A 27,140-nucleotide genomic window follows, 5' to 3' on the forward strand; every position below is an offset into this window, starting at 1 on the left:
AAAAAAAAAAAAAAAAAAGAAGAGCGACGAAGCGGAATTGTTGCCCTCGCCACTATCGCTCCTCGGTAAGATATGGAACCTGATTCGAAACAAAGAATATGCTGGGTGGGATAAACTCTCCCCTTCCCTTCCTTTCCGGATCAAGAGCCCCGCGCTTAAATTGAAAATTCTGACGTCCTACAACGTAAGGACATCTCCCTCCCTTTCTCTCTACTTATGATCGCCAAGTATCTGATCCTTCTGGACCTCAAGGAATGAGAAATCTTTTTTTTTTTTGGGGTTGGTGGGGAAGCGATTTCTGTGGGGCGCTAAAAAGAAAAAATAAGGATGGGACGTTTGACCAACAAATCCCCGATGTGTCATTTCAAACTCATATAGAGATTATCCAATTAATGATGGCGCAGGAGCATACACCACTGTCGTTCTTCCTAAGTCTAGATGATGGGTGGGTCCAGACTGCACACTATCAGATGATATCGTCAGTTGGTCTATATAGTGGGGCCCATTATTGTGGGCCATCCTGTCCATATTCACACTGTTGGATTCTCCTCGAGATCCATCATGTACGTCTCAATGGTCAGGATTCTCAGGGTTCCATCATCTATGAAAGCAAAGAAATACAGGTCAACAGACCCCTGACTCAGGAGTCTGCGCCGTATAGAGAGAGAAAAAAAGAGAAGGCGATGGCGTCACATCATAGCAGGTGATGATGGGTTCTCATTGCTAGGAGGAGAGGAGAGTAGAGTACCATCTTTGAATTCCAGCCAGCATGCGTTGTAACCCATCAGACTTTGATTAAGACACGTGTAATGATCCTGACACATTTTTTAATTCCCCTTTTACCCTAATTCTCTTTTCAATCAAAATAATATGAAGGCGCCTTGCTGGTCACGGATTTCCCTATAAGAGAGGTGGAAGAGAGAGAAAGTGGAGGAGAGATGAGAATAAGATGTGGGGTGGGACCCATTGAGAGTCCCCACTATTACTACTATGCCATTTACTCCAACTTTCCACACCGTAGCGTTACGTGTTGGAATCTCAACGGCTGTGTTTGATTCCAAAGTGTCGTTGGTGGTGGGTCCCAGAAACTAATGCTTTTCGCTTTTGGAATAATTGAAGATGTGGAAGGGCGGAAAAGGAGTTGTGGGGGATTGAGAAAAAGCCAACAACTGCGAAGCTCTCTAAAGGGGAAATTAAAACGTGACACTTGTCCCTTCATCTTTTTACGTGTCGATCATATGATCCACTTCTCTTTTAATGTCCTCCGCTATATCTCGTGACTCATGTCCTTTTGTGATAACTGAGATGTGATCCAGTACTATTTCTTTTTGTGTTATGATTTTACAGATGTAACATTAGATGAAATGCCTTCCCGATATCTGACGGTTATAGTTTCTCCATTTCTGATCAGATGGGTCCCAGCTATGTTTCACATAGAGATTGAAACACGACGGTGTCAATTCTCGGGAATTATCATCTGTCTTCTCTTTAAAACAAGAGAGAAAAAGAGAGAAGTGTACTGCATGGTGTGATAATTGTGTTAGTATAACAGTCCTAGGGTATATAAAGCCTTGATAAAGAATGTGAAATATATTTCTTAATTTCTCCAGAGAGAGAGAGAGACAGGAGGTATGAGTAAGGAGGAGGTGAATGGACGGAGCTTGAAGGAGAAAAATGTTGAGAGCGGCAATGAAGAGGAGTTTAGGGTAATGGACGGTGCTTCAAACCAGCTCTCCTCCACCTCTAGATTTTCATCTCTCTTGGCTTCCAGGGATCGTGATTTTCTGCTCTCGCCTTCTGGAAACCAGGTCTTTCTCACTCTTTCTCTCTCTAGATATTTTTCAGGAGAGAAATTCAGATGTTGCCAGTTTTGCTTACTCTGTTGAAAACTTTGGAAGCCAAAGGCATAGCTCCGTTTCTCTGGCCATTGGTTTTCGTTTTAGAGCTTTAAAGTACGTTTTCTTCAATTCTTATTCTTCAGTTGTGCTATGCTCTTAGAATTTTGTGGTTCGGTTGGTGGCTTTGTTTATGTTTCTGTGCATTATGGTGATTTGTTAATTTATTCTATCACCAAAGATCCAAAGTGAACCTTTAAATTATTATTTTCTCCCTTTCTTTAAATCTTTGAAAAAGGAAAATATCTAAAATGTTCGATCTCCAACTCTCTCTAGATTTTTTTTTTCTGCACAAGAAATTTCCATAGATGTGGATACTATATGTGAAGATGTTTTTGCATAAATTTGTACAAGAATGATTCTCGTACTTAATTAAAAAGAGAGAGAGAGAGAGAGAGAGAGAGAGAGAGATTAATTAAGTGGAGTCCGTCAAGTATGGATGGATCAAACAGGACCAGGAAACTCTCTTTTTTCTTTATCTTCTCCCCATTAGAGTTGGTCCGCTCTGGTGTATTCTCTTGGGAAAAAAAAATTAATATTGATTTGCGGTGAGCATGGAGTCCGTCAAGTATGGATGGATCAAACAGGACCAGGAAACCCAAAAAAAATAATATGGATTTGCGGTGAGCGTGGATCGAACACGCGACCTTCAGATCTTCAGTCTGACGCTCTCCCAACTGAGCTATCCCCGCAGAAATTGCACCAGCCGGGAATCGAACCCGGGTCTGTACCGTGGCAGGGTACTATTCTACCACTAGACCACTGGTGCTTGCTGGTTTTATCATTTATGTTATGAACTTCACCTAGGTTCTCTCTTTTGGCAGTGCTGGCATCCAAAATGGGTATTAAATGGTTGAGAAGATTATGGCCGTTATGGCCACTGAAGGGTTCTATGGAGAAGATTGAATCCTTCACCTCCCTCCAATTAACCCAATCTATGCCCTCCTTGCCTGCTGTCTACCTCAGTGAACTTGATTAACCCTGATTATTATTGATTTCGCATGAACTTACACAATCTGTACCAACGAAGTGGAATCTGTCTGATTCGCACCATCCACTATGTCTGCAGCTATAGAAAACCTTGGGATACCAAACTCCACCCATGAAAACGCCTTCCCGAAAGGTAGTTGCTTTTTTTAAACTCTCCCATTCCTGCCATGCAAACCTCCCTTTCCCTTCTCTTTTTGTGCAACCACTTCCTTATCTTTTCCCCTACACACAGGAGAGTAAGCGAAGAAACCACACTTCATGTTTTCCCCCCTTTTAAAAACCTTAGCCAATTTCCATTTGCATGTAAAGGGAAACAATCCTCGCACTTCTCGAAGAAAACAACTGACATGCTATACTTTTTTCAGCTCTCCTTGTCCCACTTGTGACCGCCTATTCCCAGATCTCCATGCAACACTTGTGATGATCTATCAAACCTCACTTAGATATCACTTGGAATGAATGCACCACCACGAGAAAAAAAAAAAAAAAAAAAACCAAGCAAACAATTACACAAGAACACAATGATTTAAGGTCGTTCGGTTCAAATGATTACATCCACCTTAGAGAACCATAGAGTTTTTCACTAAGCCATAAAAACATTTTACACCATTCTCCACCTCACAATGTGATCTCCCATGCTTGTGTCTAAGGTATTCCCAAAGAAAATATATAGGAAACCTTAATAACCTTTATCTCCACACAATTACAATTTCACCCATGTTATTGACCAAAACCAACCCAAACATATACAAGCTTGATAATAACTATGTGGATCATTGTAGAATACAAAACATAATAACCCAACAAGAGGAGGTGGAGAAAAGAAAATGTGCAATTACATGCACCTCAGAACATCATAGTCTGAGTAGTGACGATGCAATGTGGTGTGGGTATTGATGAAGAGCGTATCTTAGTTTCCGCCGGGGGGGGGGGGGGGGTGGGGGGGTCTACTTACATGCCCAGATCTTTTTAGTTTTAAGATATAAACTTATTTATTATGCAAATGCTTGATGTGTACAGATGACAAAAATAGAGAGCAAAACCAGGTTATATTTATGAACAGCAGCTCACCAGACCTCCCTTGTCATCCTCATATCTATATGTTCAGAGGGGCTATAGATATGTCCGTCTTTAAATTATGTGATCCTATTATTTTTTCTTAATCTGTTACAAATTTCTTTTTGCTTAGCCCCAAAAATTAACATAAAAATAAAAGGGTACTGCTCCATTTGTATCCTTAATCCCTCCCCCACCACTCGCCAAAGAAAATCTCCATTTTTATATATGAAATGCTAAAAAAATGAGACATGAGTACCTCCAAAATTGTCTATTATTGCTAATACTAATGATTCACATAAGCTTCTTTTGCGAAAATATCTTAGTCAGTGTATGTCATTTTCCAAAGAATTAGTACAATAGAATCCTTTTTCTCTTTTTATCTCATGATCCATATCCTTTCATCTATTTTGTTATAGGTTATATCAGGAGAAATATAATACCTGATTTTACAGAAAATGTTTTCCAATTTTCTACACTGGACCAAGAACACAAGTAACAGTGTGGTAATTCTACCAATAAAGCCAAGTGTTTAGGTTCTCTCTGCCAATTCAAACTGTCCAACATGATTAGAAAAAAGCAATTCATTGAAATGTATTTGGTACTAATACAATTGGTTGTATAGATAAAGATTGTTGCATTATGATTTTCTTTTTCTTTTAGGAGGATCGGTTATATTCTAGATGGGATACTTTGTGCTGGTTAAACAACGAACTCCTTATGTTCTTAATTCTTTTGGTTTGATTTCAACTAATTGATTACATTTATTATGTTTGCATTTCTGTTTTGAAAGTTTAAATTTTAACATTTTCCTGAAGAATTTTTATAGTGGTCTGAAATCTGAATTATCTTATATGGGAAAACTCATCTACCTGAACTGAATTTTGTTTATTCTTGAAAAGCAGAAGTGTGTGCTTTATTCAGTGAATTCTTATATGAAGCATTGCCTAATATAGTAGTATTGGCAATGGTTTAATCTATTCAAATTCTTCCAGAACTAGAGGAGAAATGGAGAATTGGGGAAGGGAGAAAAGAATAAATATGGCAACTTGAAATAACATTATGATTACCCTTTTTTTTATTTTAATGATATGACTACCCTTTCCTTTTCTATTTTATTTTGATTGCAGGTAAAAATATCAGAGCTTGAATGTAAGGTTGTAGGCCTTTACTTCTCAGCCAATTGGTATCCACCATGTCGGAACTTCACGACTGTCCTAGCAAGTGTCTATGAGCAATTGAAGGGTCAAGGGGTCAGTTTTGAGATAGTCTTTGTCTCATCTGATGAAGATGCGGATGCCTTTGACAACTACCGTGCTTGTATGCCATGGCTTGCCATTCCTTTCTCAGATTTGGAGACAAAGAAGGCCTTGAACCGAAGGTTTGATGTCGAAGGTATTCCATGCTTGATTATTTTCCAACCTAATGATAATGAAGATGCTGGAACATTACATGACGGTGTTGAAATCATTGACCGCTTTGGTGCCCGAGCCTTCCCATTCACCAAAGAGAGATTGGAGGAGCTGGAGAAGGAATTGAGGGAGAAGTATGAGAGCCAGACCCTAACCAACTTACTAGCAAGCCAGACTAGAGACTTCCTTTTGGGCCACCCTTCACCTAAACAGGTCAGTCCACCTTAGTGATGATAATAATGCTAATTTTGACATTTTATCAGTTCACTCGGTCTCTGCTGTCGGGAATGGGATGGGTTGGGGAATTTTCAAGTTGATTGCATTGAGTAGTACAATTTTGGCTTGGTTGATCCAGTTTTTGTGTGAGAGGAACAGGATTTTGAGAAACTCCAATTTATAATTTAGGGCATCCATAAAGAACAATGTTGGGGCAATAGCTAACCATTGTTTGAATGGTCTGGGTTGATGGGTGTATTCACTGATTGGATGCTAGATGGATGGTAGGTACTGTTGTCTTTTACATGGTAATTGGTAGCAAAGTGTTTGATGGATGCCCTTTGACATGTGCAGGTACCTGTTGCATCATTAGTAGGCAAGACCATTGGACTCTACTTCTCAGCTCAATGGTGTCTTCCAGGTCTCAAGTTCACCCCCAAACTGATCTCAATCTACGAGAAGATAAAGGAAATGTTGATGGAGGAGAGAGAGAAAGATGAAGATTTTGAAATAGTTCTCGTGTCCAGTGATCGTGATCAAGACTCTTTTGATTTATACTTTGAATCCATGCCATGGTTAGCATTGCCATTTGGAGATCCAACCATCAAGACCCTCACAAAGTACTTCGATGTGCGAGGGATCCCTTCATTGGCAATTTTAGGTCCTGATGGCAAGACCCTCACTAGGCATGGGAGGAACCTCATAAACTTGTACCAAGAGAAGGCATACCCATTCACAGAGGCTCAATTGGAGTTGCTAGAGAAGCAGATGGATGAGGAAGCAAAGAACCTTCCTGCGTATGAGTTCCATGCAGGACATCACCATGAGCTCACACTAGTATCTCAGAGCACTGGTGGAGGGCCTTTTATATGTTGTGACTGTGATGAGCAAGGTTCAGGTTGGGCATATCAGTGCATTGAGTGTGGCTACGAGGTTCACCCAAAATGTGTAAAGTCTGTGAACCCTGGAAGCACCGCGTTAACCAAATGAACCGTTGTCGTCCCTGTCCTATTTCTGTTATGGGGTTGATGATTGTAAGTAGTAGATGAGAGGTATAGCTAGTTGTAAACACAAAACTCACCGATACTCAAGACGCTTTCTGGCTTGTACTTGTCCTTCGTTTGCTTTTGATGTAAAACAAATGCCTGCAGTATGTTGTTGGTTGAATTAAGCCACAATGTTGATAGTTCCACGGCTGAACAAGAACAGCTTATCTGATTCACTATCAGGCTGATAGGTCATAGGTTTCATCTTGTAGCTAAGATTAAGCCATTTAGGCTTTATCGGTTTATGGATGTAGTGAGTAAATGAAATTTTGTTAGTATTGGGATGAATATGCAAACATGAAGAAGAAACAAAGTAAACAATCACACGAACGCAAGATTTAATGTGGTTCGACACAAGTGCGTATATATTCATCCGGGAGAATTATAGAATTAATTTGAGAGCGGTGAATCTTCACGTACATGAATATACGTGAACATCCCTGAACCGCGTTTAATAGATGCCATATCCACGGATTAGGGATGTTCAAGTGCATTCATGTAGCTTCTACGTTATGTGATTTTTTTTTTTTCTTCTTGTATCTAGGGTTATCCTAAACAATATATAGGACACCCTCAAAACTCTAAACTTTTCTTTTATATATGTAATGCACCCAAAACTAGAGTAAAAGATATTCAACTCCAGTAATAATTGAATGGGCCATTGCAGAATACAAGACAAAACCCTACAACTTTCTGCTTTGGTTTGGAGTCTCCAAGCCATCCTATAGAAGTCTAGTGTTGATGTTGATTTTGTAAATTTTATCATTGTTTTGTTTATCCATCACATCTAAACCAACGTGGTCCACATCCCGCTTCGGTATCTGCAAAGCTCGTTTCCATATGATGATTTCTTTTTCTATTGATAATTTATGTCATATGATGTGATGTGTCTTCACCTCTCCTACCAGTACACCGATGAGAGAGATCACTTCCACTCATAGGATTTGAAACGAAAAGATACATGTTTCTTTTTATAGTTGCATTTTGTGTTAGGATTATAGGCAACCCAAGGAATATATGGACAACAAATTAAATACTTAATACTCAGCAAAAAATTAAATACTTAACTACCCAATCAAATGATGAATGTAATGTCTAAAGAAAAAGTAAAACACAATTGAGAGAGGGGGAAAGAAAATGTGATCATACAAGATTTAGAGTGGTTTAACCTTTTGCCTACATCTATTACCAAGTGATACTCACACACTTGGATTTTTCACTAATTAATCAATTTCCAAATGGCATTGATCAAACATTCTTAAAATTATTTTTCCAAGCTCACAGTCAAACCCATATAGTTTTCAAGCTACTACTCACAACCCCTACAACATTGGAGATTCCCCAGTCTCCCACAACAATATACTTTGATGAGTGTTTGAGTGTTTCACTCGATTACAATAATGATGGCCAAACAATGTCCAATGTACACCAAATTTTAGGATAAACTTAAATATTATGATAATATATTATCTGAAAAGTTTCAACCCATTCTAACAATGTTTGGGCCTCCAAGTCACTATAGGGGCAAAATAGTCATTTTCTATAGTACAAAACCTTGAGAGCTATTTTGGGCTCAAAGCACTGGAAGAGAAAGGGCGAATATTTTGGGTGAAAATATCCTATGTCTACAATATCCCAGTTGATCCCCTATCATTGATGAGTTGGGGGTTTCAAACCGAGTCTGATGGAATAAAATTGAAACTAAATAATTGTTTACTGAACAGTATGATTTCTATTTCAGGAATCATAATTTTATATTAATCATTCAATCTCTTGTCCACATGATTAATCTGATAGACCGGTCAATTAGGATCGATTAATTGAACCATTAATTAAGAGTGGTTAGCCAAGACATTAATAACTAACCGATTGTGTCTCAAATGTGCCTAATCAATCATGATTTGGTATGATTTCTATTTCATGGGGTGATTTCTATTTCAGAAGTTGTTTGCTTTGATTCTTATACATTATTTTAGTGCAATAGAAATCAAATTTCACTGAAATCCTAAAATATGTTAAAAACTCTTTTCAAATAAAAAAAAAAAATGTAGAAACTCTTTTTTCTTCTTCTTTTCCTGTTTTTGGGTGAACAAGTGCCTAACGCATTAGTCAGAGTGTGGAGCACTAAAGCCTATCCTTTTAGGAGGTCCTGTGTTCTAGCCTCTTGGTTCAGATTTTCCCTTGCCACTCCAACCCCCTACCCCCCTCCATCCACCCACCCACCCACCCACAACAATAGTAGAATAGGACTTCAAAAAAAAAAAAACTGAAGTTACATCCACTTTTGCCCTTTGATGAGCAAAGTAGTCATTTCATGATAAAAATAAAACAACACCGTTCTTCTCCTAGTGGATCACCACCACCTACTTCCCAACCCCCTATCATCGGTCAAGTTTAAAGTTGGTGTTATAGTTTACAAATTGACTTATGATACTCTTTTTTTTTTCTTACTAATGACGGGTATCAAAGCCTTTGGGCTGGCTAGTCCCGCAGGCCATACTAACCCCATAATCACATGGACCAGGTCATATCGAGGTTAAATGAGAACCAATCAACTTTCATTAAAAATAGTGAAAAGCACTAAACACTTCTATATGAGTGGCCCAAGATGTACCTAGGAAGTCGAACTTAAGACATCTAAGTTTTTTTTTTTTTTTTTTATGACTTATTATACTTGGACTATAAAACAAAAGAATGGATATCTGCAGCATTCGAGTAACTCCTTAACCTAGGGTTCCACCTGAGGAAGCGGGGGCAGCAACCAAATCTTCTACTAGTACATGGACGACTATGTGGACCAATGAACTTACCAGCTTGATTATTATAAAAGACAATGCTACCATATTGAGCCGGTTGTTGGAGAACTCCTAGTGGCTCACCACCATCCCCTTCTCAACCCCACCCTTACTATCGCCATTGCCACTTTCTCAAAGGACTATACTAAGAAATTAAACTACCAAATGAATTTCTTATTCTTCAAATCTTTTAGATTTCTGGAAGAAAAGAAAAATTATTGACTTTTTCATGAAAATCAACTGAAATAAAAATAATAATAATAATCATATCAAATCAGGCCAAGGCCGATCAAAATCATGTGATTGAGACCCTTAAAAATGATTCCTTAAGCTTAGATGTCCCTTTCGATCCTAATTGACCCTTGCCATCTCTCTCGCTCTCTCAATCTCGCTCTCTCAATCAATTGCGAGTCAAACTTGTATTTGTATTTTATTTTTATTTTTTTGATAAATTGCCATGAGCTAGTTATAGCTGTCAAGCCATCAACAGTGGAAACAAAATATTCCTGCTTGTAATGTGGTCCCTATTTAGAAAAAAATAAAAATAATGATAACAAGAACAACGAAAATGAAAGCTCCCCAAACCCTACCCTGTTACGTGGCCTAAGCTCGTAGGAAGATCCGGATTGCTTCGCATCTTGTAATGCTCTCTCTCTACTATCCATCAAAACTATCAATAAAAACAAACAAAAAGAGTAGATTGTTTTGTATCTTGTAATGCTGTCTCAAGTTTACTGAATCAAAAACTCATAATAAATTATAGATCTTTGTGTCTTTTTCCCGATTTAAATTTCTAGAGTCTAGCTAAGTTGATTTCGGATTGAAATTGATGGAGATCTATCCCATTGCTGGTCTTGTTTCCTTGAACCATGCATTATATGGTATAGAAGTCAACATAAACCTTCCTTCTTCAACCTGATGGTAAAAATATAGACATGTAGAATAAAAACTCCACTAATAAATACCTTGAGGTTTTGGATTGAAAATTCTTTGTACTAGATCCCTTGGATCTTTGAATTTCATTGCAGCTTGAACATATTAGGATTATTAAATGTCAACTCTCATAATCATAAATTACCATGTTCCAAATGAAGGATACAATTCCGCCATGGTTCTAAATATCGGTATCAGATCAGCCATATCGTATGACTGGTCTAGATCGATTATTAGTATCGTTTTAGGCATAAAACAGTAAAGACAAAAGTGATTGATATACACCGATTTGATCCTAATACCGATATTGATAACTAAATCTAGGATTCCAACCTTTCAGATCATGAAACTATGATCAAACAAAAATATTGAAAAACGGTTAAGTTGTTAGCTCATTTATGTTTGTCTTGTCATGTGTTGGTAATATAATATCTCATGTTTCATAAATATTATATTTGAGATACATTTTCTCTTCATACCCCGCTTCTTAAACCCGGTCTGATTTCGCGGTTTAACCGGTTTAACCATGCAGGAACCGAGCAGAGGAAATTAGATCTCTCTCTCTCTCTGCTATAACACCTACCCACAACAGGAGAGAGCAAAAAACATAAGAGAGAGAGAGAAAGAGAGAGAGAGAGAGAGAGAGAGAGAGAGAGAGAGAGGTGTTGTGGGGTCCACGATGGTGGAGGGGGATGGTTACGGATGTCAATTCTGAGTCTGCTTCGATAGGCCTAATCAAGCCTGATACATTTACGGCTTGACCTAGATTGGCCCGATTAATAAATGTATTGGGCTTGAAACATGTGTTTACGATGCAGGTAGCTACCCTGTTGGGCGCCCTCTGAACCAACATGTTTATATGCCCAGCTTGAAACGATTCATTCTAGCTCGACCTAGCCCGACCCCCTTTAATACTACATAAAATTCATATTTTGCCATTGTTAGTAAGAAATTAATTAAGCTTTCTTACCTTTTGCTTTGTAATAAGATTTCATTTAATGAAATTTTGTTTTGTAAGTTGTAATGGTCATTATTTATTTATTTTTTAAAGAACAACTATAATCTCATATCATTTTTCTTTTTTATTAAAAATTTATGTCACATATTTCGGAGTCTTCAACCCGCTTACGAAAAGAATTTTAGGGTAAGTACATTTAAAACCCATTTAAACTTAAATAGATCCATAACCTAATTAAGACCCGATTAAGATTCATGGTGCAAGGCTTCTAAATGACCAATCCTGACTAGACCCAACTGAAACTGATCCGGCCCAACCGATTGACACGCAGGCATGGGTGCCGGAAGCAGAGAGAGGGGAGACTGAAGGGGGGAAAATGGTAGTTTAGGAATTTAAAATTAACAGCATAACAGGGGAGAAAGAGATGTGAAAATATACGAACTTTTGTAGAGTTTAAGTAATTACATGATAAGTACAAGGAGTGATAGAAAATTTCCCTTTTATATTTTTTCTCGTCCCTACAGTTCTCTTTCCCTCTCTTCATTTTTCTCTCTCCCTCGCGGATCCTCTCTCTGGATCTCTCACACACAGATCGAAGGTAAGTTCATCCTCGGATCTCTTCCTGGTTACTCTTAACCTTGAACTCTCTCTGTTCCTATCTGAATCATTGACTGCAGACGCATTTGTACTATTCGATCGATTCTTTATATAACTTCCAATTTATTTGGAATAACGATCGGATCATTTCATAGCTTCTGTTCATTCTAACAAGTAGTTGCATACTTGAATTTGATATCCCCTGTCCTGTGTCTCCGCGACTACTTTTCAGTACCAAACATGGCTAAGCTGTTTATACTTGATAGCGCATAGAAATATAGAATGATATGCATAGGTTTTGAGAAGATTAGGGTTAAAATTCTGTCATGAACTCGATTTATCACTGTAACAATTATGGTTTCGCTTCATGTTTTCTGTGGATTTTTCAATATGTGATCTTGGCGAAGAAACTAGTTCAAGGCAATCGTTTTTTTTTTCTTTCTTAATAATTCATTTATAGTGCCCGGTACTCGCTGATTGGTTATCCCCTAACAGGGCGATGCAAGTAAAACTCTAGCCTCTTAAGTTTCTACTGATTTCATAGAACTGTTTTGATCAAGAAATGAAGGTCTGAAATTCATATTGTGTCGCTTATGCTTTTATTATCTTGAAAAAGTTAGCATGAGCCGGTATGGAATTTAGCTTGGCCTTTTCAGGAAGAACTTGTTTGTCTGAAGAATTGAGCAGTATTAGTATCGTGTTGTAGTTTTATCCTCTCATACAGTCCCTTGGATTATGGCATCCAATTAATTTGACGAAGTTGTCCTGCATTGTCTATTTATGGTTGTTTATGTGGTCTCTGTTCTTATACTATTGGGTGAATTTTCCCTGTTTTACCAGCTTAAAGATGGGTGTGTCACAAAATAATTCTGACATGGAGGAGGGACAGCTGGAGATTGGCATGGGTAAGTCTTTTTTGCTTTCTCAACTTCCGTCTTTTTTTCCAGGTTCACCAGACATGAATTTTCAGATTCTTGTAGATTACTTTGATTATGCGTCTGTTTGATGCACTACTGTTTTAAGTTGGTATACTTTCACCAATTTAATTTATTCTTCCACTTGCATTGTTTAGCATTGGTAGAACTTATATCAGCTTTCTGTTATGATTGTTCTACCTGCTATATCTTTTGCTCTTTTTGACCTAAAATAGCCAATATTTTGATGGCTGAAGTTACTTGGAAAAATGTCTCATACATGGATGGTCACACAGTTGAGTTGCCAGGCTTGACATGGACCAATCCACTGGGTTTTGAATGGCTGCATTATTTCCGTCTGGCTTCAGTCAAGGTCATGTCAAACTTTTTATGTGGAAGAGTTGTCCACTGCACTTCTATTTGTTATATATGCATGTATCTCTGTGTTTACTTATCTGTGTCTCAGTGCAATATTTTCTCTATGTGCTCTATGGTGAAAATTATTTAATCAAGTGGATTGATCAAAGAATTGTCTTGTTGTTCAGTGTTGTAATTAGCTTTCTTCAAAATCTATAACTAGTTTTATCATAACTTTTAGCGGTATGAAGTAGATGCATGGTTCAGCTACGCTGTATTTTTTGTTAGTTATGGCATGGCCCAGCAACCTGCTTGGCTTTGTTCTGGTCCCTGTGGGCCATTTTATAACCCAAATTGACTAAACATGCAATCAACCTTTTATGCTTTGTAAGTGTTGGTTAATCTTATCTTGGTTGAACTTTTTTGGGCCCCATCTGAATAATTGATGCAACCTCGGGTTCAAAACCTTGATTATAGATCTCTATGGGCCAACACGAGTAATAAATATCTCAAATCACTATAACACTGACAATTTCATAATTTCGCAACATAGACTAGTTGTCATGGATATGTGTCTCACTATGCAATATCGTAAGAAAGGTGAGCTTATAGCTTAAATGAGATACTTCGAAATCATTTATTGATAAAGTGGTCAAACAGGACTTTGAGGGATACACTAATAGGATGTGGAACAAGAGGGATACTTTATTAAAAAGGTTTCTAAATATGTTCTAGGCGAACCGAAAGGAAAACATCATTTCTCTAGGGAGACTTGGTGATGGGATGATGAGGTTTAAGTAGCCATCAAGACTAAGAAAGTTAGTTTTAAGACATGGCAAAGGACTAAGGATGTAGAGGATCTACAAAGGTATAAATTTTTCAGAAATGATGCTAAAAAGATTGTGGGAAAAGCTAGGGCGAAGAAATATGAAGATCTTTATAGTAGTCTGATCACAAAGGAAGAGCAACAAGCTATCTGTAAGGGATCGGGAGAAACTTGATATGTTGTTTCGTGGGACATTGGTGGAACTGTTGGCTCTAGAGAAATGGCAGGATATGTTGGTTCGAGAGAAAAAAAAAAGATTTATTAGTTTGGAAGAAACAGATGATTTGTAGATTCAACTTGTGAAACATGGAAGAATTGAAATCTTAGATCAAAACACAACGCATCAACCCAGGTGGTAGAGCAAGATTCAACATCTAGTGGTCCGGGTTTTTATTATAATGTTCACAAGCACGAAAACAAGATTCAACAAAATGCTCAATCCACATCTAGAAACAAAAAAACGATAGTCTAAAGAATGAAGAGGGGTTGTGCCCAATTCCAAACAGTGCATTCTTCAGTTTCGCCTTTCGGGAATCGGATAGCTAAAATGAGGGAAAAAAATAGTAGAGATCTCGACCATGCTAGATGTATTATAGTGAAGATGGTAAAGCACTAATAAGAGATGAGGACATTAAAGAGATGAAAAATTTATTTCTGTAGCTTACTAAATGGAGACACTTCGAGTAATAGTATCCCGGAAGACTGCATTACCCACCAAGTCACCGCATTTTGTAGATACATACGAAAAATCAGGGTGTTTGAAGTAAAAAAAGCTTTATAGAGGATGAAAGTAGACAAGGCACGAGGCTTAGATGAGGTCCCAATAGGATTGTGGAAGAGCTTATGAATCTATGGTTTATCTTGGCTAACCAAGTTATTTGATAAGACTATGAGTACAAAGAAAATACCAGATGAATGGAGGAGAAGCATTGTGGTTCTGATTTACAAAAATAAAGGTGATATTCAGAGCTGCAAGAACTATGGAGGCATAGAACTTATTAGTCATGCTATGAAATTATGGGTGAGGGTTATTGAAACCCACATGAGAAAAGAAACTACTATTATGGTCTTATGGATGACCAATTTGGTTTTATACTAGGATGATCCACGATAAAAGCCATAGTGACAAGGCGACCAATGCGCCCTAGCAACAATAAAGTAAAGAAAGATCATATTAGATCTGGTTTGGGAGTAGCTGCGATACATGATAAGATACGAGAAATTCGTTTGAGGTGGCGTGGCCATGTCTAATGGAGGCCTTTTGATGCTCTAGTACGGAGGAGTGATTTGATTCAAATTGAAGGATCTAAAAGAGTTAGGGGCAAGACTTAAAATTTTGGAGAAGTGATGAGGAAAAGACATGTATAGTTTAGGCCTTGTATCAAGTATGATGTCAAATAGAGTTGATTGGAGGGCAAGGATCCTTGCAACCGACCTTTTTTAGTTGGGATAGGCGGAGTTGTTGTTGTTGTTGTTGTTGTAATATGAGGACCATATTTTGTATGCAAATAGGAGCTGGGGCAAAATAGCAAATAATTTTGAAAGAAAAAGATTAATGAAGAATTTAATGTGTCCTGGGGAAGGTAGGGATGATTTTTAAAAGACAAGGGGTAGTTTAGTCCAGAAAGAGGCTTTAATGTAATACAAAGGGAACGTTATCTTCAACCTTTGACCAAGCACATCTAGCAGAAGAAGGATGCAATTTCAGGTGAGGAAATGTAACGTCCCAGCCCCTTTAACCTTGGCACAATATTGTCTTCTTTGGCCTATGGGCCTTAAGGCTTTAAAACGTGATGTGCCTTGTTGAGGCTAGAAGTTATCAACTAGTCCAACAACCTCCTCCTTGGCGATGCGTGACTAAAGTTTGCACACCCTCACCGATCTCCCAAACCCCTTAGTACTTGCCGTCTCTTAGTGGGGACACCTCACCGATCTCACAGGCAGGTTCGGTACACTTGCCGTATTCTTGGTGTCACATGAATACTCATCCATATGAACACCGATTAACCAGAGATTTTAAACTGTGAAGTCTCACTACCAAGCCTCGTGTATCCAACCACTGGCAGCCAAAATAATAAGGTAGGAGTTGATATTAAATTGCTGCGTTTGTTAGCAGGTCTGAACTCTGCTAAGGTTCTTATGAATCATGCAAAGTATCAACTCCAAGTTCTGCAGGCAGATTAAAGCTAAGAAGAGTATTTGATATACTTAAGCTCAAGTTGAAAGGGCTAGAGACAAAAGAGAATCTAACGTAGTATGACTGCAACTTCTGCCAAAACCGGAACAAAGGAGAATAGGATCCAGAATACCAGGAACAAGTAAAAGGTTAAGGGAAAGGAAGAAGATAATTAAGGACAAAAGTAAAATGGAAGAATTAATGAGAACTGGTCTGAGGTGAAGGATTGAGAAGAATTATCAGAGAAACAGACATATCAAGTAGAATAGAAAGATGTCCTCCAACGGGATCAACTAGCAACCATAAAAACTTGTAGGGAGAGAATGCTACCTGGTTGTGAGGCCCCTGTGCCAGTGCGTGGGCAATGGGAGCGTGCACTGAGGCATCGAACATGGGGGGGGGGTATGGTCATTTTGCTGCCCATGTCTGGGCACAGGAGCGCACGACCAGGTATTATTCTTTTCTCCAAACTTGTATTAAAAACCTCCAATTGTGTCTCTTCGCAAGTGTTTCCTTGTCAAACTCTAAACTGACTCTGAAATCAACTTCCATACATTATCTACTCCAACAAGATAAAATTAAAAAAGAAAATTACTTAAATATCCTTAAGCAACCATGCACGTAAGTGTATCAATAATATACCATTATCTCTCAGCTAAATAAACAACCGCTATCTCTTTGCTTATTGCCACCTGAACTCACTATTTACACCTCTAGGGTCTATACAATATTGAACTGGAACTGATTCCTTTATTGTAATCTTGCAGAATATAGGACTGTCTCCGGGGTTGCAGGACCACTGGTTATCTTAGAGAAAGTTAAGGTAGATTGTTATCCTGACCTTCAGTTTGTTTCTTAAGTTGTTTTCTTGTCACAGCCATATTAATATTCTTTTGGAAGCAATGATGTGTATATTCACTGGTTTTGGATTATTATGGTTCAACTGTTTCAGGGTCCCAAATACCAGGAGATTGTCAATATTCGTCTGGGAGATGGAACAACCAGGAGGGGTCAAGTTCTAGAAGTAGATGGAGAGAAAGCTGTTGTTCAGGTTGTCATGCTGTTTGCTGCCTCCTATATATGCTCATATTTTTGAATTTCCAATTGGTTCTTATGTGCAGAGGGCCTTCAAACATGGTTTTGGCAACTGCATCTTACATCTTATCTAAGAGGGGAATTACTTTTTCTTTTTCTTCTTTGAACCTGTGCATGTTATTATTAATTTTGTATCTAAATATTTTCCTTGAATCTTGCATTGCCCAGCAATGACACAACTCCATCTCATAGGGTACTTCAGTTGTTACTTCTTTTGAGTTGAAATCGCTCATAAGCTGTAACTCTTTAGTTATTAGCATGCCTGGGACCTTCTCTAGAGTCTAGAGTAACCTTTTCAGAGATGACATGTTGATGTGTTTCATCCCTTTTTCATGGAGTTTTCATTGTGGGCAAAGCAACAAGCTAAGAGACAAGTACTTCTGATACTAATCTAAATACTACTACAGATCTTTCTTTGAGGCTTTGGGTTTTGTCTCTGCTTCCTCATTGTATGACCCATAGTAACATCTCCCATTCATTGGAAGCTATGGCGGGAAAACCACTAATTTCACTTATTTTTACTGAAATTAAATCTCTGTCTATGCCAAAAGCCAAATTCTGGTATTCTAGAGTGGTGACATTCTTTATTATAGTCTGATGTTCTCTTTTATGTGCACTCCTATTTAATGTGTTGTTAATGATGTAAACTAAAACATTCATATTGCCCTATAATTAGGTGGAGAAGGTATTTTGGTTGTGGGATTGCTTTGTAATTAGTGTATCCTTTTCGAAAAGGAACTATTACAGATAACCGTTTGGTGCAGGACATATTTGGGAAACCTAGAAAATGATCCCAACTAAAAGGCCAGGAAGGCTGGGAAGGGTTTCGAACTCATATATCTCAGCATACATGCAGGAATTATAAACAAGTATAGCCATAAATAAAGAAATAAACAAATCATATGTGTGGAATTTCATACTATGTATGCAAAGGAAAATTTAATAAGAGAAACATGATACATCATTCCAAGGGTTAGAAAGCAGTGAATAGGTGCTGAATCACTACTAACTCCAAAGATTGTGTCCTCAAGACCTCCTTGTTTGTTGATAGAAGAATATCCAAGGTTGGGGCTGAAATTGAGATAAAAAGTGGAAAATATGGGACTGATACAAAAACTGGCTAGAAATTTAGCAATAATCTAGTCTAGGCAAGAAAGGGAAATTGGATTTCGTAGAGATTTGGCTAAGTAGGGTCAAGGGAAATTGGGGTACCACATCTTTCATCACCATCAGTCCTATTCCAACCAAACAAATATGACTTATTGGGGTTTATGGGCTGCTGTAGTTGAAGGAACAAAAGGAATTCTCTTAGGAAATGAAAATGGAGGTTGGGAGAATTATGCAAACCTCTGTCTGGACCTAATTAATATTTAAGACCCATGTAGATTTTGGGTTGGATATGGATCGAAGTTTACTTATCTGAGTAGGATCCAGATCCAGGCTTGAGAATGTTAATGGGAAATTGGATCCAGATTCCAATCCATAGGGGTTCTAACTGGGCCTGTCCATCCTATGCACTTCTTTTAACTAAAACTATATTTACCCTCAAACATGTCATCATGGATATCATTAGGTTTTGCTATTAACAAGTGGATGCATTTTTTCAACTATATGCTTTGTTAATCTTTTGTAATTTTGGCAGGTTTTTGAAGGGACTTCTGGAATTGACAACAAATACACAACAGTGCAATTCACAGGGGAGGTACCTTTCGAACTTTCTCTTTTGGACTCTAGTGTATCATGGTTGTGTGAACTAACCCTTCCTTGCTCTCCTAAAATTGTTTTTAGCAAGTGTGCCAATAAAAAATCATTGCGGTTGGATTGCTGTTGAGACAACATTGCAATCTGCTAACATTTGTTACTGAATTGACATGGAGATGCTCTCATGACCATGGTTTAAGAACTCGGCGAGATCTCGTTATTTCCAAAAGGCGAGATGGCCTAATTGGCAAGGCAGAAAACCGACCAAATCTCGAGCGAGATTTCGAAATCTCGCCAAATCTCGCCTCTCTCTACTTTTTTGAAGAAAAAACACCAAGGAGCAAGGACTTTGGTGCTTTCTCTTGACGATCTCCAGTCCTACACTCATTGAAGCTTAAAAGAGTAGAGAATATTATCTCCTCATCTACATTTGAAGTTACTTTTCTTATATATGATGTTTTTTAAATTTTTATGATTATGTTGTGTCATGTGTTGATTTTGGAATGTGGATTGTGGAATAGAACATACTAGCCTTAGGTCTAAAGAGTCGGAGACTACTTACATAGGGTACGAAGTCAAAGTACCATTTTGAGTTTTTTTTTTTGCAAATCTGATGTTTCCATTGTGTTTAGAATGGCTAAAATAGGATAAATACACAGTTTCAGGGCCTACAAAGGCCATATGCCCACCAAGATCTACCAGCGAGTCGACCCCCCGAAAAATAAAAGGTTTCGGTGAGATCTCGCTAGATCTCTTTTTTTGGGATAGCGAGATGGCTGACGAGATCGAGTTTTAAAACCTTGCTCATGACATTGAAATTTCAATATGTGCCCAATATCTTGGGTAAGAGGTGTTCAATATTTATGTTCATCCTATACATGAATACCTTAATTGGAGAAGAATGATATGACATACCGAGGTGCTCTTGGCAAACAGCCCATGACCAACTACCATGACCACCTACCCCTAGAGAATAAAGGATAACCAAAACTGCGACTAATTTAGCATCCCTTAGGAATGCTAGACCCAAAACATATCCTGGGTTGGATTCCCCTTACTTTGTTAGATCATCTGGTTAACTAATTTTTTTTATTTCTCATTTTTCTGATGCAATGTCTTTTATATATGTTTCCAACTTCTAATATCAAACTCAGCTGTTAGACTCTGGCATTTTTGGACCCCTAGGACAAAGTAATTAATCCTACCCCCCTCCCTGAGGAAAATAGAAAAAATAAGTTTAATCGTTTTTCTATTTTCCTTGTATTCTCAAATTCCATTTTTTCAGGTTTTGAAAACTCCTGTCTCATTGGATATGCTTGGACGTATTTTTAATGGATCGGGAAAACCCATTGATAATGGCCCTCCTATCTTGCCTGAGGCTTATTTAGATATTTCTGGTGAGTTATCTCAGGGAGATGTTATTTCTTAATCATCGCTAATAAGCTTTTAGGTTTGTAATATGTGTCATTTCTGTTCTGTAAACACTTGCTTTGTCTCTTACAGGGAGTTCTATCAACCCCAGTGAAAGAACTTATCCAGAAGAGATGATTCAGACTGGGATTTCTACAATTGATGTCATGAACTCTATTGCTCGAGGACAAAAGATCCCTCTTTTTTCTGCTGCTGGTCTTCCACATAATGAAATAGCAGCTCAGATCTGTCGTCAGGCTGGTCTTGTAAAGAGGTTGGAGAAGTCCGAAAATCTCATTGAGGTATATTTGGCCTTTCCCATACTACAAAATTAGGGGCAATTTGCTTTTTGATATCCTTGATTCATCTGAATATGGTAATTCAATTTCTTTTTAGCTTGGTTTTTATGGGAGCTCATTTCATAGAAAATGTAAAGAGTAATTTAAATGTTTGTCAACTAATTCATGTCATTGGAGGATGAGTACCACAAATTAAAATTTTTTCTTTAGTCTTCCAAATTAACACAAGGACTTCTTTGTATCACACATGTTCAGCAACATTTTCTTTGTTTCCATATTGGAGTTAAGGATCTTAGTTGCTTGCCCGATTTGTTATTAATGTAGGACTAGATTTGACAAATCAAACTAGACCCAAAACTGCAGGAACTTTTAGTCAAAAGAAAAGCCACTAAGCACCCCAAAAGTAAACAATAGTCCAGAACTAAGAGTCGAACAGCCCTTGTAAATCAGAATTTTCAAACCAGAATCTGGAGTTTCTGAAATCAGAGATTACACCAACAAATGGACTAACCAGCAGCAGGTATAGAGTATTTAATAAGCCACAATCAGAAACAAATGCCATAGGAACAGGTAAGTCAAACCAGATATGAAATCTAGGCAGAAACACAGTCGGCCAGAAGTATTTAACACCTCAGATCAGACAAACCCATGGTCTGATTGGTCCCAAATTAAGGTCAAACCTCCCTCTTAATAAACCCAACAATCAATCAAAAGGGGAGGGCCATCGGCTGGCTAGATCTTTAGAACAATATAGGGGCAGCAGGAGAGAAACTTGAGATTTCCAGAACCAGAAATCAAAAGCAGTTCAGATCCCTTACCTGGTTTGAAGAACCTTGCAATTAACTTTGAAAAGAAAGAAATAATAGTTGAAGAGACCTCTTGGACTTCACGCCGCAAAGAGTCAATTGGATCAAACACCAATTCCTTCAGCCTTGATCAAACACAAGACAACTCTTCATGAAGAAGACAATAGCAACAACCATTATTTTTTTATCAAAATCATTCTAGGCTTTTAGGAGCCTCATCTTCTTTATTTATAATGTTAATGGGGGAGGGAATTACAAAATAGAAGGTTCCTCAAAAAGGAAACCAAATATTCTCCTAATACAATAGTTACCAAAAACTGAAATTAGAAATTAACTGAAATTAGAAACTAGTTGAAAAAGGAAACTAACTACTAATGACTTGACTCAATTAATAACTTGACTCCTAAGGAAACAAATATAACTCAAATCAAGCCCAACTAAAAAGGAAAGTAATGAAAATGGAAACTAACTAGTAATCCCGTACTCAATCTTAGAGCCCCTCTTTTAGACCCATAAAAGTGGTCTATTACACTCAAAATGCATGGGATCAAAGGCCCAACATGTGTAGAACCCAACCCTAGGCTTATTCCTAGTAAAACAAACCTATTTTGGTAATTAATCTGCATCAGTTATATTATTTCCTTTTGGAGCATTAAAAAGTCAATGTAATAGAATTCTGTCTGACCTGTTTTTTTTTGGTAAAATGCTATCTGACATTTTGAATGTAACAGGATGGGGAAGAGGACAATTTTGCCATTGTATTTGCAGCTATGGGAGTAAACATGGAAACAGCACAGTTTTTCAAACGTGATTTTGAGGAAAATGGATCCATGGAGAGAGTGACCCTTTTCCTAAACCTGGTACCTCCATTAAATTTATCTGAAACTTTTTATACAATTAAAAGGGCATACCCAGTGCACGAGGCTACTGCCACTGCAGGGTCTGGGAAGGGTCATAATATACGAAGCCTTACCCTCGCTTCGCAGAGAAGCTGTTTCCTGACTTGGACCTGCGACCACTAGGTCACAATGGAGTAACCTTACCTTTGCACCGAGACCTGTAACCACTAGGTCACAGAGAGGCTGTTTCTCAACTTTGTTTTTACAATTATTTCTATAAATTTTTTATGGTTATGCTGTATAAATGAAGTTTTATGGTGCCTTTTGATATTTAATTCTGGTTTCATTGATCGTATTTCTAATATGCTATTACACAGGCAAATGACCCCACCATTGAACGCATTATTACTCCTCGAATTGCTCTCACCACTGCAGAATATTTGGCTTATGAATGTGGAAAGCATGTTCTTGTTATACTGACAGATATGAGTTCATATGCGGATGCACTTCGTGAGGTAATATCCTCTATTTTTCTAATTAGATCCCTACTATTTTGGTTTGACTATCAGAAGGTGATTGGTGAGTTATGGTAGATTTGTAGTTTTGTATTACTCTATTCTCTTTTGTGAATCGCCATCCATCCAGAAACTTGTTAACTGTTTTTGATATTCCTTCTGGAGTCCTGTTGGAAGTTTCTATGCCTAACATTATTTATTTATTTATTTTTGTATATGTATAATACTGTATAAATTTGCACATTGTATGCCCTGTAAGGAGGAGGCAAGGAGAGTAGAGTATCATCTGAAGTATGAATTACCCAATTTACTTATTATTCATCCATCGCCTTTTAGTTTTGATCTGATCTTCTTAATGGCCCCCATTGTGGACTTGGAAGAGCTACATGTGGGTTGGGGCGATTGCCTAACTCAGACTTTGTAATTCTCATATTCTCATAGATAATGCAAAGATGTCTCATATTCTCATATATAATGCAAAGTGTGTAGTATTAGTATGAGCTTAACCAATTCATTTAATTTTGTTATATATCACACATTGTGACAAATACTGCACACATGTGTAATGTGATGTGTTTCTGTGCCCTAATTGCAGACTTACCAATAACGGAATGATAATCTATATGTCTAAATATCCCATTTCCTTATGAGATCTAAGTCTATAGAGATGTAGAAAGTTTCCAAACTATTCACAAATTGCAAAGATGTTTTAACTTGTAACAAGTTTCAAGGTCTTCATGGACTCACAAGTCACTAGTCACAAGTCAAATTGACACAAAAAATTTATGCCTCCACCTCTACTTTACAAGCAAATCATTGATTTTTGCTACAGGTGTCTGCTGCCCGAGAGGAAGTGCCAGGAAGACGTGGTTATCCTGGATATATGTACACTGATCTGGCCACAATCTATGAACGTGCTGGCCGTATTGAAGGACGAAAGGGCTCCATCACTCAAATCCCTATTTTAACTATGCCCAACGACGGTATGATTAACATTAGATGGATACTGTCTTAAATAATTGCTTCAGTGAGTGATGGGGGTACTCCATTATTAACCATTGTCAATTGTTTTTGCACTGGCCAGATATCACACACCCCACTCCAGACCTTACAGGGTACATAACTGAGGGGCAGATATATATTGATAGACAGCTCCACAATCGACAGGTAAGTGTTATGTACATATATACACTAAGAATTTATTTCGTATAATCCAGACTACTGGAGAAAAATATGCTCACCGCTACTCATGATGGAGTAATGTTTCAGTCAAGCATGTTGGCATTGAGGGTGGGCTGATTGTACTGACCAGATTTCCTGCTGCCTGGCCCAAACATTTTTAACTGAATATACTATACGAAAAAAAAAGATAGGTAGGAAGAAATTCTCAATGTTAGGTGGATGGGAATAGGTCTCATTGTGCTGGTTAGTTGACTGTACAAAGTGGTATAATGATGAACTCTTGAACCTACTCGCCAATACAAAATAGAAAAAAAGGAGAGGAAAATGGAACAGAGAAATTATGCAATATTGGTAAGCGGCTTTGAGTTGGGCTGGGTTGCTTCAGCATTGGCCTAACCACATGCTGTGCTATCTATTACTTGGAAGGGTTTTTAACACTTTTACATCATGTTTCTGCCTCTTAAAAAGGTATTTGTTGTAAAGGGTATAATTAATAACTGTAGACTCTTTTCTTTTCTTTGTTGGACAGATATACCCTCCAATCAATGTTCTTCCATCTCTCTCACGATTAATGAAGGTAATTGTTTTGTACCGGATGAAACTTGGATTTACTTTGTACCCTCGGTGACCACTGGGGATGCCCATTCATTGATTGAAGGGTGAAATTAAAGTGGGTTCTTGTTGAAATGTACCTTGATATATACTGCAGAGTGCCATTGGTGAGGGGATGACTCGGCGAGATCATGCAGATGTGTCCAACCAGGTATGCATGGGTAATTATTACTGGTACAAATCCTGCATTCTTATCATTTACCTCCCAATTTGATAGATTTGATAAATTTAACTTATTTGGCTCATATCTTTTACAAATTTTAAGTATTTTAAGAGAAACTCGTAACAGACTGCGGTATTTATTTTGGATATGATTGATAGTGCTAAAAGTGAGAATCAAAACCTCGATACTTATCCTGGTGATACCTTATGTTCAGCTATATGCAAATTATGCTATTGGGAAGGATGTTCAGGCAATGAAAGCTGTGGTTGGAGAAGAAGCACTTTCGTCTGAGGACCTGGTCTCTCTCTCTCTCTCTCTCTCTCTCTCTACGTGCATACATATGTGCATATGTATGTACAAAAATACATGCATGTTTTACATTGTGCCTAGATGAATGCCTTTTTTCTGAGTCTGAATCCATCCCTCTTTAGTAAGTAACGTTGACCATATGACTATTGCATAAACAGCTTTATCTTGAATTCCTGGACAAGTTCGAGAGGAAATTTGTAGCCCAAGGAGCCTATGACACCCGCAATATTTTCCAATCACTTGATTTGGCATGGACGCTACTTCGTATCTTCCCTCGTGAGCTTCTCCACCGTATACCAGCGAAGACCCTAGACCAGTTCTACAGTCGAGATGCAGCTAATTGAGGACAGAAAGCAAAGGTCATAAACCCCAGTCTTGTAGCTCAATCCGTTGCTTAGCGCAAGCCTCTCAGTTTGTTCTTTTGCCTTGATTTCATTTTCTCTGCTTAGGCTGAATAGCTCTATGGTACGCGGCAAAAATAAGTGTGTGGTTATCTTCATTAAAGCTGTTGTCTAGATGTTCTAGCCATCAATATTCTTTTATTAAGAACCATAAAGCTTTTGTAATAGCTATTTTTTTTTCAATTTATTTTTGTGTTACCCAGGTAGATATGGGTACGGCTTAAAAGTGGCGCCAGTGTCCAGTATAAGGTACATTGGGGTTTTTATGATATAGAAGTCGTTGCTGTCTTTTGTAATTGTTTGATTGTCAGTCCCTCTCTTAATTTCTAGCATGTATTTGGCCTTGAACCAGGGAAGTTAGACTGTTTGATTTGTCTTTGGCCTCTCTATGAATTTGTTTCATGTTCCCCTTTTTATTTCTGTAACCTGAGCCTGACATTTGATTTGGAGCTGAATGGATAATTAGACAAGGAAAAGCATGAGACAGAGAGAGAGAGAGAGAGAGAGAGAGAGAGAGAGAGTGTATGTGTGTGTGTTAAGCATGGTCTTGTTTGGAAGGTTTCTTTTTTTTTTTTGTGGGAATCTTTATGGTTGCAGCTCTCATGATGAAATTTTGATGGGAACTATGCGTGTGATAAGAACACAAGTCAACTGGAGGTTGTAGAATTGGAAGGTTTCTTTGTTTTTTTGTGGGAATCTTTATGGTTGCAGCTCTCATGATGAAATTTTATTGGGAACTATGCGTGTGGCAAGAACACAAGTCAACTGGAGGTTGTAGAATTGAACGTTGTCAGATCTCACTTTTACAGTAAAATAGATTCGGCTTCTATTGTGGGAAAATAATCCTCTGTTTTTCTCATCCCTATTTTTCCTTGTTTTGCTACCTGCAGAACGCGACACGTGGACAATTTTAAGACCAACACACCAAATGTAATAATCTTCATTCAATCTTGACCGTTGGTCTCTTTGTTGTCCACGTGTCGTATTTTACAGGTAGCAAAACAAAGAAAAACATGGATGAGAAAAACAGAGGATTTTGATCCTCTATTGTGTACCTCAAACATGGCCCGGGTACCTGGGCTTTGCAGATTCTGACCATTTATTATGGTGATACCAGGGCATGGGACACGTTTATTATTGATTGATGGGATGTGGGATAGTCTTTACCCAAAAAAAAAATTGAGATATGGGATAGTGGTTTGGAAGACATTTATCGGTGGTTCGCTTTTTCTTCACTGTGACCCACACAGTTCGTGCTTCCATGTATGGGTATCATATTAGACCATACTATTACTATTACTATTAAATGTGTCCCATGCCCTGGTATCACCAAAAACATCCCCTGTTTTTTGTTTTTAGTTTTAATTTATAAAATGATATGTTGGACCCTTTTACCTTTATACCTTACAAATGGATCGGTATGGGAGAGAGGTCTTGGCCAATATCAACATGATCTGGGTCATTACCTTTCAATTAGCTCTATTCAATATCTTACTTGATATAAGGTCTAAGTTATGCATGTTTTTTTCCACCACTATTTGTAAGGTCATTTGGTCTATCCTTGGTTATTTTAGATTTTTCAAGTTGAATTAAATCACTCCTCCGTATTAGAGCAGTCAAAGGCCTTTGTTGAATAA

General features: G+C 37.9%; 2 protein-coding genes and 2 non-coding genes across 5 annotated transcripts; 2 read left to right on the forward strand and 2 right to left on the reverse strand.

Annotated features, from left to right (window-relative positions):
- The first annotated feature begins 1,580 nt into the window (after positions 1-1,580).
- Positions 1,581-6,759, forward strand: LOC122073990 (probable nucleoredoxin 2). The gene is made up of 3 exons (XM_042638748.1): positions 1,581-1,808; positions 5,072-5,566; positions 5,924-6,759. Exons 1-3 carry the CDS (start codon positions 1,632-1,634, stop codon positions 6,557-6,559), a joined length of 1,308 nt encoding a protein of 435 aa, XP_042494682.1. The 5' UTR covers positions 1,581-1,631; the 3' UTR covers positions 6,560-6,759.
- On the reverse strand, positions 2,515-2,587 carry TRNAF-GAA. Its single transcript has one exon. It is a non-coding gene; the product is annotated as a tRNA-Phe (tRNA).
- Positions 2,594-2,664, reverse strand: TRNAG-GCC. Its single transcript has one exon. It is a non-coding gene; the product is annotated as a tRNA-Gly (tRNA).
- A 4,992-nt stretch (positions 6,760-11,751) lies between the features above and the next one.
- LOC122073968 (V-type proton ATPase subunit B 2) lies at positions 11,752-25,979 on the forward strand. 2 transcript variants are annotated; one of them, XM_042638716.1, is made up of 16 exons: positions 11,752-11,899; positions 12,739-12,803; positions 16,939-16,994; positions 17,124-17,222; positions 18,909-18,968; positions 20,253-20,364; positions 20,471-20,679; positions 22,214-22,342; positions 22,699-22,836; positions 23,669-23,819; positions 23,921-24,003; positions 24,548-24,595; positions 24,728-24,781; positions 25,008-25,091; positions 25,261-25,461; positions 25,707-25,979. In XM_042638716.1, the coding sequence occupies exons 2-15, from the start codon at positions 12,746-12,748 to the stop codon at positions 25,444-25,446; spliced, it is 1,467 nt and encodes a 488-aa protein (XP_042494650.1). In that variant the 5' UTR covers positions 11,752-11,899; positions 12,739-12,745; the 3' UTR covers positions 25,447-25,461; positions 25,707-25,979. The 2 variants fall into 2 exon arrangements, with proteins under 2 accessions (XP_042494650.1, XP_042494649.1); XM_042638715.1 differs by having other exon boundaries at positions 11,753-11,899; positions 25,261-25,979.
- Positions 25,980-27,140: the final 1,161 nt, after the last annotated feature.

The sequence above is a fragment of the Macadamia integrifolia genome, chromosome 3 (genome assembly GCF_013358625.1).
Source record: "Macadamia integrifolia cultivar HAES 741 chromosome 3, SCU_Mint_v3, whole genome shotgun sequence".
In the NCBI taxonomy this organism is placed as follows: Eukaryota; Viridiplantae; Streptophyta; class Magnoliopsida; order Proteales; family Proteaceae; genus Macadamia; species Macadamia integrifolia.